Source organism: Heterodontus francisci, chromosome 12 (genome assembly GCF_036365525.1).
Source record: "Heterodontus francisci isolate sHetFra1 chromosome 12, sHetFra1.hap1, whole genome shotgun sequence".
Lineage (NCBI taxonomy): Eukaryota > Metazoa > Chordata > Chondrichthyes > Heterodontiformes > Heterodontidae > Heterodontus > Heterodontus francisci.
The window spans coordinates 84,690,328-84,704,904 of NC_090382.1; the positions used below are offsets into that span (position 1 = coordinate 84,690,328).

The 14,577-nt window shown below is 42.8% G+C and overlaps 1 protein-coding gene across 2 annotated transcripts in view; it reads right to left on the bottom strand.

Annotated features, from left to right (window-relative positions):
• Positions 1 to 1,464: 1,464 nt before the first annotated feature.
• Positions 1,465 to 14,577, bottom strand: part of LOC137375966 (organic cation/carnitine transporter 2-like) — a 158,117-nt gene continuing 145,004 nt past the window's right edge. For both annotated transcript variants that reach the window (XM_068043771.1, XM_068043772.1), the window contains exons 9-10: positions 13,629 to 13,764; positions 1,465 to 10,031 (exon numbers count right to left, since the gene is read on the bottom strand). In XM_068043771.1, the coding sequence (XP_067899872.1) occupies positions 9,932 to 10,031; positions 13,629 to 13,764 (236 nt within the window). In that variant the 3' untranslated portion in view covers positions 1,465 to 9,931. The remainder of the gene's footprint in view (positions 10,032 to 13,628; positions 13,765 to 14,577) is intronic.

Consider the following 14,577-nt stretch of genomic DNA (forward strand, 5'->3'; position numbering starts at 1 on the left):
TGGGAAATGATGATCTTAGGCCAACTCCAGTTTCTGCCTACAGATAGGAGTGGGAGTGGCAGCGGGCACAGAAAATGGCAGCCGCCCCATGCTGGACCCGTGCCACAGCGCCGTCGTGATTCTGCTGCGGGTGGCCACTTTGCATATTCACAGTGATCGCAACCCCCAATCATGTGGCAGGGGTGGCATTGGCGATGCAGTTCATGGCATCAGTGATGTGGAAGCTGGTGCTGGTGCCATTTTTAAAAGGGTGCCAGCCCCGCAGACAGATCAACAAAGTGCAGAGTTGCTCCCTTCCCCCTTCCCTATACAAAAAGTGCAGACTTGACCCCTTCCCCCCCTTTCCTTTGCACAAAGTGCAGAGTTGATCCCTTCCCTATACCTATCAGAGTGCAGAGCTGCCCCCTTATCCATACACACAATGCAGAGTTGACCCCTTCCCCCCATCCATGAAATAATGCAGAGCTGACCTCTTCCCCCACCCCATCCATAAAATAATGCAAAGTTGACCTCTTCCCCCTCCTCGGTGAAGCCAACCTCTCATGGATGGATAAGTAAAGGCTTGTGAGTGTCGCACGTCGAGCTGAAGATTGGGAACAGAATTACATGCAAATGGATGCAAAGAGGTACATGCCATATTTAAAGTAGGGTCCTGTTGTAGAGCGGCGGAGGCGCTGCCATAGAGCTTCGCCGCCCTGGGGAAGATTGGAACCGGCAATCATGGCGTGGGCTTTGTGGCGGCCACTGCTGCTCCAATTCTCCACCCACCCCCACTACAAAACCCCACGTCGGGAGGGGAACAAGATCCAGCCCAGTGAATGGAGTTCAGGCATTGTTGTGTTCCCAACGAAGGATGGTATAGTTTGACGGTGTGGCAATTACAAGAATACCATTAACCTGGTATTGAGCCCAGTGGCTCATAAATAGTGTTGACATAATGTCAAGTTTGATGGAAGAGTAGCATTTTCCAAGTTAGAGCTAGTGCATGCCTACAACCAGTTACAGCTAGATGAATAATCAAAGAAGTACTTGGCCCTTTTCACCCATAAAGGTCTGTTCCAACAGAATACATTGGTATTTGGCATTACTACTGCACTAGCTATTTGGCAGAATGCAATTGAACAGGTTCTTCAAGGACTCCCTGGGGTACAGGTATACCCGGACAATATTTTGGTCACAGGTCCATCACAAGACGCACTCAGACAGCACAGTGGTATGCATCTATCCAGGTTAAAGTCAACTATTGATCTCGTATAGTCAACTTTAAATAGCACTTACAAGCTAATGAGCTGTATGTTCCAGTATGTCTGGGTAGATACTCACATCCCTTGGAAATGCTACTCCCAAACAGCTGTTCCATTAGGGTGAAACTCATTCAGCAATCTGATGATGCTGGTAAGCCAGAATCTTACCCATTGAAACACCTTCATATGTTAATGGGCTATTCACAAACACAGGATGGAGAATTGTTGCAAGATTTAATAAGTTAAATCAACAGCGGGAGGGGTTTACATCAATCATTGTCATGGTGTGATTTTTATACTATAAGAAGTGCATGTTCAGGGACGATGTCAGCACCTTGCAAGGTAACTGCGGGCGTGATTGATCATCCACACAGATGGGAACGTACTCCTCTGAGTGATCGACAGGGTGAGTGCAATTCAGAATTATGGGGCAGTGTTTGTGAGTATTGATTCAACTTGAAGGAAGGGGCGCACTAATGTTTGTATTGCTTGAACTTGAAGGGAGCAGGGTATTGATGTTAAATAAAAACAAAAAGTGCTGGAAATACTTAGCAGGTCTGGCAGCTTCTGTGGAAACAGAAGCAAAGTTAACATTCCAGGTTTGTGACCTTTCATCAGAACTGGCAAAGGTTAGAAAAGAAATAGGTTTTAAGCAAGTGTCATTTTTAAGGTTGTTTTTAAGCAAGGGTACTGATGTTTGTAAGTTATCACTGATGCAATAAACTTTGAAAAGAATACCGAGCGTACTGAGTCGTGAGCCTTGACCATTATCCTCACCAGGATGGGTTCAGGTCAGACTTTAGAGTTAAAGTATAAGAGGGGAGGTGCAGGTTCACTTACTTACAACATAACAAAGCTATTCAGCCCAAGCTCCCTGCTCCATCATCTAGACCAGTTTTTGAACAACATGTGAATTGTATGATAACTTAATATTAATGGAAAACCTCATGGAATTATGATCTCAATTATCATTAGCATTTGAATAAAGGAAATTAAATATTGAATAAAATCAAGAGCACAGCAGGAGAGAGAGTTTAAGAACAGAGCCGGAACGCGAGATGCGACATCACAGGAAAGTCGTATGTTGATTGACTGGTGAGTATTTTGCTATTTTGCTCATTTATCTTTCAAAACTCAGGTCATTTATCAGTAATTGTAAGGTTTTATTAATATTAGTAAAGTTTACTAGTAGTAATAAAGCTTATTGGGAAAGTAGGATTTATTAATTATAAGTGAATTAAGTAAAAATAAATGAATTATCACACAATAAAAATGGCAGAGCAGGCGATGTGTTTTGACTGCATGATGTGGGAGCTTCTGGATGCCACTGTGATCCATGGCAAAAACGTCTGCAGTAAATGTCTGCAGCTGCAGGAACTTTGGCTCAGGGTTTATGAGCTGGAGGCCGAGCTGCAGACACTGCGACACATCAGGGAGGGGAAAAGTTACCTGGAAACTTTGTACCATTAGGCAGTCACATCCCTTCAGATAAGGTCTTCTGATTTAGTCCATGAGCAGGGACAGGATTGTATGACTGCAAGTGAGGCAGGTATGGGGACCCAGAATGTAGAAGGGGCGGAGCTTCAGCCTTTGTAATTGTTGAACAGGTTCAAGGTTCTTGAAACCTGTATGGATAGAAGCAGGAGCTGCAAGATGGATGAGCGAACTGACCATGGCATCATGGCATGGGAAGCCATTCAAGAGGGGGGAGTTAATAGGAATGTAGTAATAGTAGGGATAGCATAGTCAGGGAATAGACACAGTTCTCTGTAGTCGAGAGTAAGAGTCTAGACAGCTGTGTTGCCTGCCCGGTGCCAGAGTTCGAGACATCTTGAGTGGGAGGGGGAGAATCCAGTGGTTGTGGTCCATGTAGGTACCAACGACATAGGTAGAACTAGGAAAGAGGGTCTGCTGAGGGAGTATGAGCAGCCAGGGTCTAAATTAAAAAGCAAGACCTCAAAGGTAATGATCTCTGGATTATTACCTGAGCCACGAGCAAATTTGCATTGGATAAATAAAATTAGAGAGTTAAATGCGTGGCTCAAAGATTGGTGTGGCAGAATTGGTGTGGCAGGGTTTCAATTCGTGGGGCACTGGCACCAGTACTGAGGAAAGTGGGAGCTGTACTGTTGTGGCAGCCTTCACCTGAACCCTGATGGGACCAGTCTTCTGGCAGGTAGTATAACTAGGGCAGTGGAGAGAGCTGAAAACTAAATATTGGGAGCGAGGGATCAGGATTGAGAAGATGTGATAAATAAGTAGAGCAGACAAGGCAAGAGAGCAAGGTAGCAATAGGGGAAATGATGGTCAGAGTGTGGTAGGAAGGGACAGAGTGTATAAACTCAAGAGTGCACCAGCAGATAAGACTAGAGGTTACAAAAATAGTAAAATGTCAGAACTAAAGGCTGGGGACTGAGGTTCATGTCACCCCAGTGGGTCGGATGGGGGTGTGGGGCAGGTGTAAAATTAAGCGGGAGGCTCTGGGAGGCCTACCTGCCCCGCTCCCATCTCCGGTCAAATTTACAGTGGTCGGGTAGTGGGAGGAAACGGCCTTCCCTCCCAAGGCCAATCAAGGCCCTTAAGTGGCCACTTAAGGACCCTCGCCCACCTCCATGGGTATTTTACCCATGGCAAGCGGGTATGCTGGGGACGTGAAAGGCCACCCAGCGTGCCGGGGGAGGGGGGACCGTGGCTGTCGGGCACAGGGTGCCCATTTGAGGGCCGTCCCCGCCTCCCAACCCACCTCTGGGACCCAAGACGCACCCTCCTCCCAAACGACCACTCCAGCCTCATCAGGGAACGACCGATCCCCCTGGTGAGGCATGCCCAACTTACCTTCACTCCTGACCCCATGGTGTCGGCTGGGCTGCAGTCCCAGCAGTGGCCACCATTCCCGGTGGTGCTGCTAGGACTAAGAGCTGCTGGCCCGCTGATTGGCTGGCAGCTCAATGAGGCAGGACCTCCTCCCTCAAGCGGGTGGAAGTCCCACCTCGGGACAATAAAAGCCCGGGGACCTGTAAAATGCGGGATGGATCCCCAGGCTAGGCGGAAGTGGGTTCGCCACCGAATTCCCATTCACCTAAGGTAAAATCCAGCCCTCTATATCTGAATGCATGTAGAATTCGTAACAAAGCTGATGAATTGACAGCGGAACAAATATGTATGATCTGAAAGCCATCACAGAGACATGGCTGTAAGATGACAAAGAATGGGACCTGAATGTTCAAGGGTACATGACATTTAGGAAGGACAGGAAACTAGGTAAAGGTGGAGGGGTAGCTCTGTTAATTAAGGATGACATTGGTACAATGGGGAGAGAGATGACCTTAGTTCTGGAAATCAAGATGTATCATCAGTTTGGGTAGAGATGAGAAATAGTAAAGGTAAGAAGTCACTTGTGGGTGTTGTTTATAGGCCTCCTAAGAGTAACCACACTGTCGAACAGGGTATACAGGATAAAATAATGGGGATTTGTGAGAAATGTGCAATGGTAATCATGGATGATTTTAATCTACATAAAGATTGGACGAATCAGATTGGCAAATGTAGCCTGGATGATGAGATCAAAGAGTGTTTTCATGACAGTTTCTTGGAGCAGCACATTCTAGAGCCAACCAGAGAGCAGGCTATCCTGGATCTGGTACTGTGCAATGATACAGGATTAATTAATGACCTCATAGTGAAGACGCCCCTAAGTAGCAGTGATCAAAATGTGATCGATTTTCACATTTCGTTTCAGGGAGAGAAGGACGAATCTAAGATGTGTTTTAAACTTAAATAGGGGTTATTATGAGGGCATGAAGGCAGAGCTGGCTAAAATAAACTGATAAATTAGGTTAAGCGATAGTTCAGTAGAGATGCAGTGCTGACGTTTAAGGAGATATTTCAGAATACTAAGAAAAGGTACATTTCAGTAAGAAAGAAAGACTAAGGGAAAGATGCTCCATCCGTGGCTAACTAAGGAAGTTAAAGATAGTATCAAATTGAAAGAAAAATCATATAATTCTATGAAGAAAAGTGGCAGGTCAGAGATTGGGCAGAATACAAAGAACAGCAAAGAATGACTAAATGGTTAATAAGGAGGGAGAAATTAGAGTACGAAAAAAAGCTAGCTCGAAATATAAGAATGGATACTAAGAGTTTCTACAGGTATTTAAAAATAAAAAGAGTAAGTAAAGTGATTGTTGGTCCTCTAGAGAGTGAGTCTGGGGAATTAATAATGGAAAATAAGGAGATGGTGGGTGAGTTGAACAGATATTTTGGATTTGTCTTCACTGCAGAGGATACATAACATCCCAGAAATAATTGTGAATTAGGAGGTGAAATGGAGGGATGAACTTAAAACAATTACAATCACCAGGGAAAAGGTACTGAAAAAATTATTTGAACTAAAAGTTGGCATGTCCCCAGGTCCCAATGGACTTCATTGGTTTTAATTTTCCAAAATTCCCTAGATTCTGGAAAGGGCCCATCAGATTGGAAAATAGTGAATATGACTCCTCGATTCAAGAAAGGAGGGAGACTGAAAGCAGGAAACTACAGGCAAGTTAGCTTAACATCTGCCATAGGGAAAATGCCTAGAATCTATTATTAAGGAGGTTATACTGGGGCACTGAGAACATATCAATGTAATCAGGCAGAGTTAACATGGTTTTAAAAAAGAGAAATCACGTTTGACTAATTTATTGGAGTTCTTCGAGGAAGTAACAAACAATGTGAATAATGGGGAACCTATGGATGTGCTATACTTAGATTTCCAGAAGGCATTTGACAAGGTGCCATATCAAAGATTACTATGCAAAATAAGAGCTCATGGCGTTGGGGGTAACATATCAGCATGACTAGAGGATTGGTTAGCTAACAGGAAACAGAGAGTCGGCAAAAATGAGTCATTTTCGCGTTGGCAAGGCATGATGAGTGGAGTGCCACAGGGATCAGTGCTGGGACCTCAACTATTTACAATCTATATCAATGGCTTGGATGAAGGGACCAAAGGTATGGTTGCTAAATTTGCTGATTACACAAAGATAGGTAGGAAAGTAAGTTGTGAAGAGGACATAAGGAGGCTACAAAGGGATATAGATAGGTTAAGTGAGTGGGAAAAATATTGCCAAATGGAGTAAAATGTGGGAAAATGTGAACATATTCACTTTGGCACGAAGAATAGTAAAGAAGTCTTAAATGAAAAGAGATTGCAGAACTCTGAGATACTGAGGGATCTGGATGTCCTGGTACATGAATCACAAAATGTTGGTATGCAAATACAGCAAGTGATTAGGAAGGCAAATAGATTGTTGTCATTTATTGCAAGGGGGATGGCATATAAATGTAGAGATGTTTTGCTACAATTGTATCGGCTATTGGTGAGACCACATCTGGAGTACTGTGTACAGTTTTGGTCTCTTTATTCAAGAAAGGATATAAATGTGTTAGAGGCAGTTCAGGGAAGGTTCACTCGACTGATACCTGGGATGGCGGGGTTATCTTATAAAGAAAGATTGCACAGGTTGGGTCTGTATACATTGAAGTCTAGAAGAATGAGAGGTGATCTTATTGAAACACAAAAGATCCTGAGAGGACTTGACAGGGTGGTTGCTGAAAGGATGTTTCCCCTTGTAGGAGACTAGAACTAGGAACGCAGTTTAAAAATAAGGGGTCACCCATTTAAGATGGAGATCAGGAGACATTTTTTCTCTCAGAGGGTTGTGGGTCTTTGGAACTCTCTTCCCCAGACAGCAATGGAGGCAGGGTCTTTAAATATCTTTAAGGTAGAGGTAGATAAATTATTGACTAACAAGGGAGTCAAAGGGTATCTGGGTAGGCAGGAAAGTGGAGTTGAGGCCACAATCTTATTAAATGGTGGAGTAGGCTTGAAGGGGCCAAAGGGTCTATTCCTGCTCCCAATTCATATGTTCATATATGGTCATACATGAGGTTTCAGTGAATTCCATAAATCACTCACGTCTGAATCATGCAATTTAGATTACCAGCCATAACCCTCCATTACAGACTTAATATTCACAATCATCAATCCATAATTGTAGATTTAATAATCACACTTTACAACAAGGAAATTAATTGTAATCATGTGATCAGCAAGCAAAAGAAATATTTCTGAAAAAATAATATTGCAGTATAACGAAACTGAACATCAATGATTGCATTCACAATTCACAATGAATGCAGACATATTGTCCAGATTTTGCTCTGGAGTATGATTTATGTTCAAAAAAGGTACCAAAAATACCCAATTTTAATTTGCACCATTTGTAAAATAATCCCTAAACTTCTATCCAAAATAATGGACAAAATTATAATGCTTCTTCCCCACCAAAATTCTCACTTGCATGTTATTAGTCACAAATGCAATATTTCCTTTTCTTTATCATTTCAATAAGAATATTTTTTTATCCTCTATTGCTCCATTTCTCCAATATTGTGCTATATAAAAGATAACCATTTCTCTCAATTTCAGTCCTTATCCCCACTGCTGATTTTAAATCTCTGCATTTAACCCGATGATCTATTTCCCATTTTATACCAGCAGTGGGAGCTTGGACTCAAGTTGGAGGAATGGAGCTCGATTAATGGTTGTCAGCAATAGCTAACAGTATTAGCTAAAAGGAAGGCACTGGTTTGGTGCTGCTATTTGCTTCATGGACTTTGGCAAAATTGCTCTCCTGGAAGAGAAACAAGAGAGAGGATATGTTCTATATCGGGTCAATGGTCACTTCTATTGCCGAGCAATAACAGGGTAGTGAAGGACACAAGATGAAATTGGCAGCCTTACTGACCGATTAATACCAATGAAGAGGCTGGCGACATTTGAACAGAGCCTACTATTGGGTTTCCGAATCTGCTGCTTGTTTTTGGTGATAGGTTCCTTTTAGTATGTAAATTATAAGTCCTAGGATCACAATTGCCTTTCTAGATTGGAATTGGCCAAAGATTGTGCCACAGGAGATGGGAGCTGATGAGTTCCAGCCAAGGTAACTTTGCTGTTATTTTTCACAGGTGAAAAGGAGCAGGAATGCTCCTCAAGATCCCACAGAAATAATTTGAGCAGCTCCCGCCCTGTAACCCCACACTGTGTGATTTTAGCACAACTTCCAGAACGTTACTGATGACCGGGTCAACCCATAGTGGGAGGCCACAAACTGATGGGATGCACCTTGGTGCCTCACAGCGCAGTGTCTGGTTGTTAATGAGGCCAGCAGCTTAAAATTGCAGCTGCAGCTGCACATGGGATCCAGGGTGAGCTAGCAAATTGGATACAAAATTGGCTTGGTGATAGGAGGCAGAGGGTGGTAGTGGAGGGGTTTTTTTTCAGATTGGAGGCCGGTGACCAGTGGTGTGCCACAGGGATCAGTGCTGGGCCCTCTGTTGTTTGCCATATATATTAATGACTTGGATGTGAATGTAAAGGGCATGATTAGTAAGTTTGCAGATGACACCAAAATTGGTGGTATGGTGGACAATGAAGAAGGTTGTTTAAGGTTAAAACAGGATATCGATCAACTGGGAAAGTGGGTAAGGGGATTGGCAAATGGAATTTAATGCAGACAAGTGTGGAGTGATGCATTTTGGGAAGTTAAACCAGGGCAGGACATTTACAGTGAATGGCAGGGCCCTGGGGAGTGTTGTTGAGCAGAGAGACCTTGGGGTGAAAGTGCATAGTTCCCTGAAAGTGGTAACACAGGTAGACAGGGTGGTGAAGAAAGTGAATGGCATGCTTGCCTTCATCGGCCGAGGCATTGAGTACAAGAGTTGGGACGTCATGTTACAGTTGTACATAACGTTGGTTAGGCCGCATTTGGAGTACTGTGTGCAGTTCTGGTCGCCGCACTACAGGAAAGATGTGATTAAGCTAGAGAGGGTGCAGAAAAGATTTACAAGGATGTTGCCTGGTTTGGAGGGCTTGAGTTATAAAGAGAGATTGGATAGGCTGTGTCTGTTTTCCCTGGAGCAAAGAAGGCTGAGAGGGGACATGATAGAGGGGACATAAAATTCTGAGAAGCATAGATAGGGTAGATAGCCAAAGTCTGTTTCCCATGGTAAGGGTGACTAAAACTAGAGGGCATAGATTTAAGGTGAGAGGGAGGAGGTTTAAAGGGGATCAAAGGGGTAAATTTTTCACACAAAGAATAGTGGGTATCTGGAATTAGCTGCCTGAGGAGGTGGTGGAGGCAGGAACAGTAGCGACATTTAAGAGGCATCTGGACAGGTACTTGAATGAGCAAGGCATCGAGGGATATGGAATGAATGTCGGCAGGTGGGATTAGTATAGATAGGCAATATGGGCGGCATGGACGTGGTGGGCCGAAGGGCCTGTTTCTATGCTGTACGACTCTATGACTCTATCTTCTCTGCAGGTATGGGTGACTGGCCAGCCAGCACGCTCCGTTAGCTATTGTCTAAATGTCAAAATCGACCCCATAATACACTTATAGCCCAAATTGTGGCACAATGTTTTGTGTTACATGAGCCTATATTATCAGTTCCAAATGAACATGAGAAAATGTAAGAAAGATAAAATGGTGCAGCATCATGTTGATTTGAATATTTGACAGTGGTCCCTGAGTATCTCAATTGTATTGCTAAATATATTTCAATAAGAGATAATGACATAAACTTGAAAGAAACGATCAATTGTCCATTTCTCCGTTGTTGTTGTGGCCAGAGCTGAGTTAAATTTCCTCCTTTTTATTGATCACCATATTGTTTTCTCCAGTATTTCCACATTTATAAGAATGGTCGTTATTTCTGTGAGTGTTGCTACATTTGAACCTGCAATCAAATCAAAAGCACCACCGTCATAAAGAATGCACTGAAAATTGCCCATCACATTTCACTGGATAGATACAGACACTCATTTCATACCAGATTGGTTTATTTCAATAATTCAAAAAGGTTTAGTGCCAGATAATATGATAATGGAGTTTGCTAATGTATCAAGGTATTGCTGTGCCACAGATTGCTAGTCGCAAAACATGCTGGGATGCCAGAGAAAATGGTAAAGAAACCTTGTACCTGTGGGATCAACATGAATGTTCCCTCTAAGCTGTACGGCAAGTTCCCACACAGGTCGTGCAGAAGTCAACCACATTAAAGTTACCACATCAAAAAATTTAAAAGGTCAGCGCATTGCAAAAAATTTGATCCACACATTTCAATCAAGCTCAGACTAACGGGAAAAATCAATCTCAAATCACTACACAGGGGGCACAAGCATAAAATAGTCACATTCAACACTAAATGGGTAGATGGAGTGGAAAATGTATTGGAGTTAAGTCATTAAGACACATCAAGCTGATATATGTGTTCAGCTTATTTTCCTTGTCGAACTGTTAATATGTTTTGAAAGCAATGTTGCAGGAATTCCAGATGGTACCTCATTCCTGCTATAATCGATAATGCCCTTGTTATGCAAATAAATCTGTAAGTTGTGGTATTGAGACCTACAGATCAGGTGATCATAAGTTCAATGACAGATCTGTGCTGTGTTAAATAATCTGAAATTCTTGTGGAGTTGCTGCTATTTAGCATCAGTGCACCCCAGAGTTGTCAACCCTCCAGGAATATCCTGCAGTCTTCAGGGACTAAACAAGAAACTCCTGACCACTGCTGCAAGTAACATGAGTAAAAATAACAGGGGCATTAAAACAATTAGAATATGTTTTCACTTTCTTTGAACACTTTGTCAGTTATAAAAGAAAAATTTACGTTTATATAATGTCTTCTATGACCTCAGGATGCCCCAAAGCCAATGGAGAATTTTTGAAGTGTAGTCACTGTTTATTTTTTAATGCGGGGATTATCGAAGCCAATTTGCACACAGCAAGCTCCGAAAAACAGCAGTGCGATAATGAGCAGATAATCCGTTAAGTCTCTAGGGCAGGACTTGAACCTGCATCCCTCTGACTCAAAGATGAGAATGCTCCCAACTAAGTCACTGCTGACACTTTTTTCTTCTTTCATATTAATTATAAAAATTATAAAAAAACATTGGAGATGGGGATAAAAGGCTATTTGACTGGATGGAAGCAGGAGGTCACATGATGGAACTTCCAGAAATATGTCCAATCAGAATTGACACCCTAATGGTCCCTGGAAGGTGGGGGTGTGGAGCAAGGGTGGGGGATTGTGGGGTGCTGGTTGTTGCAGGTGGTGTGCATGCAGTCAGGTTCTCTAGGGATCTCTGCTCGAAAGTAAAGTGTGGACTTTGAGTCAGCTCCAACAGCCAAATATCCCATCATCACTCACTGTCCTGGCAACTTAGCTCTGAAACTAGAGACAATATATCGTAAAATAATACGCTAACGGGAGTTACAGTGATGAGATTTTATGGAGCCCCAGCTCATTTACAAGACCCATCTCCTTCCCCCTATTCTTCTCTTCACTCTGTTTCTGGCCACCATATTCCCTAGTGCCAATGTTCATCAACATTGTAATAGTTCACTCTGTTCACACACTGTCCTTTCAAAAACATCATCAAATACTGAGCTTCATTTCTCTGTCCCCTTCAATCTCTATTCAATTTCTGACCTATTCCCCTTATCCAAGCTACTTCAACATATTGTCTTCTCCCAGTAATGGTGGTTACCTTTCCCACAATTTCCTATTTGATTCCTTTCAGTATGTTTCTGCTTTGCTCCCAACACCGAAATCACTCTGGTCAAAGGCACTGCCTCTGTGACTATGATCACGAGGAATTATCTTTCCTTGTCCTCCTTGACATTACCGCAGCATGATGAATCATGTCATCTCCTTCATTATCTTCCCTTCCTAACAGCACTGTTGGTGTACCTACACCCCAAGGACTGCAGTGGTTCAAGGAGGCAGCTCACCACCACCTTGTCAAGGGCAATTAGGGATGGGCAATAAACACTGTCCTAGCCAGCGACGCCCACATCCCCCAAATGGATAAAAAGAAAACACCGACAGTTCATTCTCCAGCGAGTGCACTCCTAACTGTCCTAAAAAAAATTAACTCATCTTCAGCAATAGCTTCTCCTCCAGCTTTCCCACAGCCACCTCGGAATTTCCCAGAGGATTTCGCCTTATCACCCGCTCCTCTTCCTTATCTACAACCTTTCCTTCAGTGATATCATCCATTTCATGGAATCAGCCTCTACATGTATGCTGATGACATCCAGTTTTACTTTTCAACCATCTCTTGCACCCCATGACCTTTGCAATGTGCTGTCAGACTGCCTGATATTAATTCACAGGTAAATCAGAATTTTCTCCAAATAAATATTGCCAAGAGTGAAGTCATTGTTTCCATCTCCAACCAAAAATGTTGCACGCTTGTCATTGACTCATTCCTCACTGGCTACTTGCTCTGGTTGAACCATGGCATCTTATTTGATTCAGAACCAAGTTTCATATGTAATAGCCTGTCTATCTAACTCAGGAGAAACCTCTTTGCCAAGGGAATGGTTAGAATGTGGAACTCAAGACCATACCGAACAGTTGAGTGTAATAGCATTTAAGAGGAAGCCAGGTAGGCACATTAGGGAGAAAGGAACAGAAGGGTATGGTGATAGGGTTAGATGAAGAGAGGTGGAAGAGGCTCATGTGAAACATAAACACCAATATGGACAGTTCTGATGAAAAATCACAGACCTAAAATGTTAGCTTTGTTTTTTCTCTCCGTAGATGCTGCCTGACCTGTTGAGTATTTCCAGCGTTTTCTGTTTTGGTCCAGCATAGACCAGTTGCACTGAATGACCTGTTTCTGTGCTGTAGAATCCATGTAATTCTATGTATCTTTATCTCCAACTCCGCAGCATTCGCTGCTTCCACCTATCTTTACCAATATAATTTTGTCTTCTCTATACTCTACCCTCCTTGCCAGCCTCTCATCCTCCATAAACTTCAAATCATCTAACGTTCTGTCATTCACATCCTGTCCTACACTAAGTCCCACTCACCCAGGACCTCCCATCATTGCCAAGCTCCTTGTCCCTCAATGGATTGAATTTAAAACTCTGATTTTTGTCTACAAATCTCTCCACTGCTTCATTTCACCTTCTCTGCAACCTTTTTCAATCCATTGTCATTCCCCTCTTGTCCTCTGAACCTGCCTTCTCTCCAATCCCTACACTCCCCACTCCATCTTCCATGACTGAGCCTTCAGCTGCCACAGCAGTGCTCTTTGGAATCCCCTCTGCCTCTTTCTCAATATTGAAAACACACCTTCTACCAGGCTTTTGATCGCCTCTTCTAATTCTCTCACAAAGGACAGATGCTTGCTCATTTTCTTCTCTGTGAAGAATCTTGGGATATGTTTTACGTCAAAAGCATTAAATAAAGATAAATTGCTGTTCAGAGCAAAAAACTGAGATAGAACTCTGAATTATAAAGACTGTACAAACTTACGTCTTCATTTTCTGCATCTGGTCAATGGTGTCTGGAAGAGGAATATTGACTGTTTCGGGCAGAAACAAGGTCAGAATTGCTGATAACACTGTAAAACTCCCCATCAGAATAAAAGGCAGAAACTCATGATGGACACCTGTGAATATATAGAGCATACATTGTCTGTAAGGTGAAGACCAGCACATCAGCATAAACCCATGGGCAGCACATGTAACACAGGTCTTGTGGTCAATATTGCAATCACACTATTTAAAGGTTGAAATTGGTCCTCATTCTGTACATTTTTCCAGTGGAAAACAAAAGTAAACGTAGGAACATAAGAAATAGAAGCAGGAGTTGGCCAAATGGTCCCTCGCACCTGCTCTGCCTTTCAATATGATCATGTTGCACTGGCACATCAATTCCACTTTCCTGTCCTATCATCATATCCCCTGATTCCCATAGTGTCAAAACATCTATTGATCTCAATCTTGAATATACTGATCCACAGTCCATTGGCACAGAGAATTCCAAAGAGTCACACCTCTCTGAGTGAATAAACTTCTTCTCAGTCTTAAATGTACGACATCATCTTAAAACGAAGACGCGTAGTTCTAGAGTCTCCTGCCAGGCGAAACAGCCTCTCAGCATCTACCTTGTCAAGCTCTCATAGAATTTCAATGATATCACCTCTCACTCTTTTAAACTCCAGGGAAGTTGGGGCCATTCCACTCAATCCCGCCTCATTAAAGAGCCCAGTCATCCCAGGAATCAAACTCGTGAGTGTTTGTTGCACCCCTTCCAGTGCAACATATCCTTCCTTAGGTAAGGAGACACAGTACTCCAGGTGTGGTCTCACCAAAGTCCAATATAACTGCAACAATTCTTCCTTATTCTTATACTCTTACATTTACTCTTACACTCTTATACTCCAATCCCCTTGTAGTAAAAGCTTTCATACCGTTTGGCT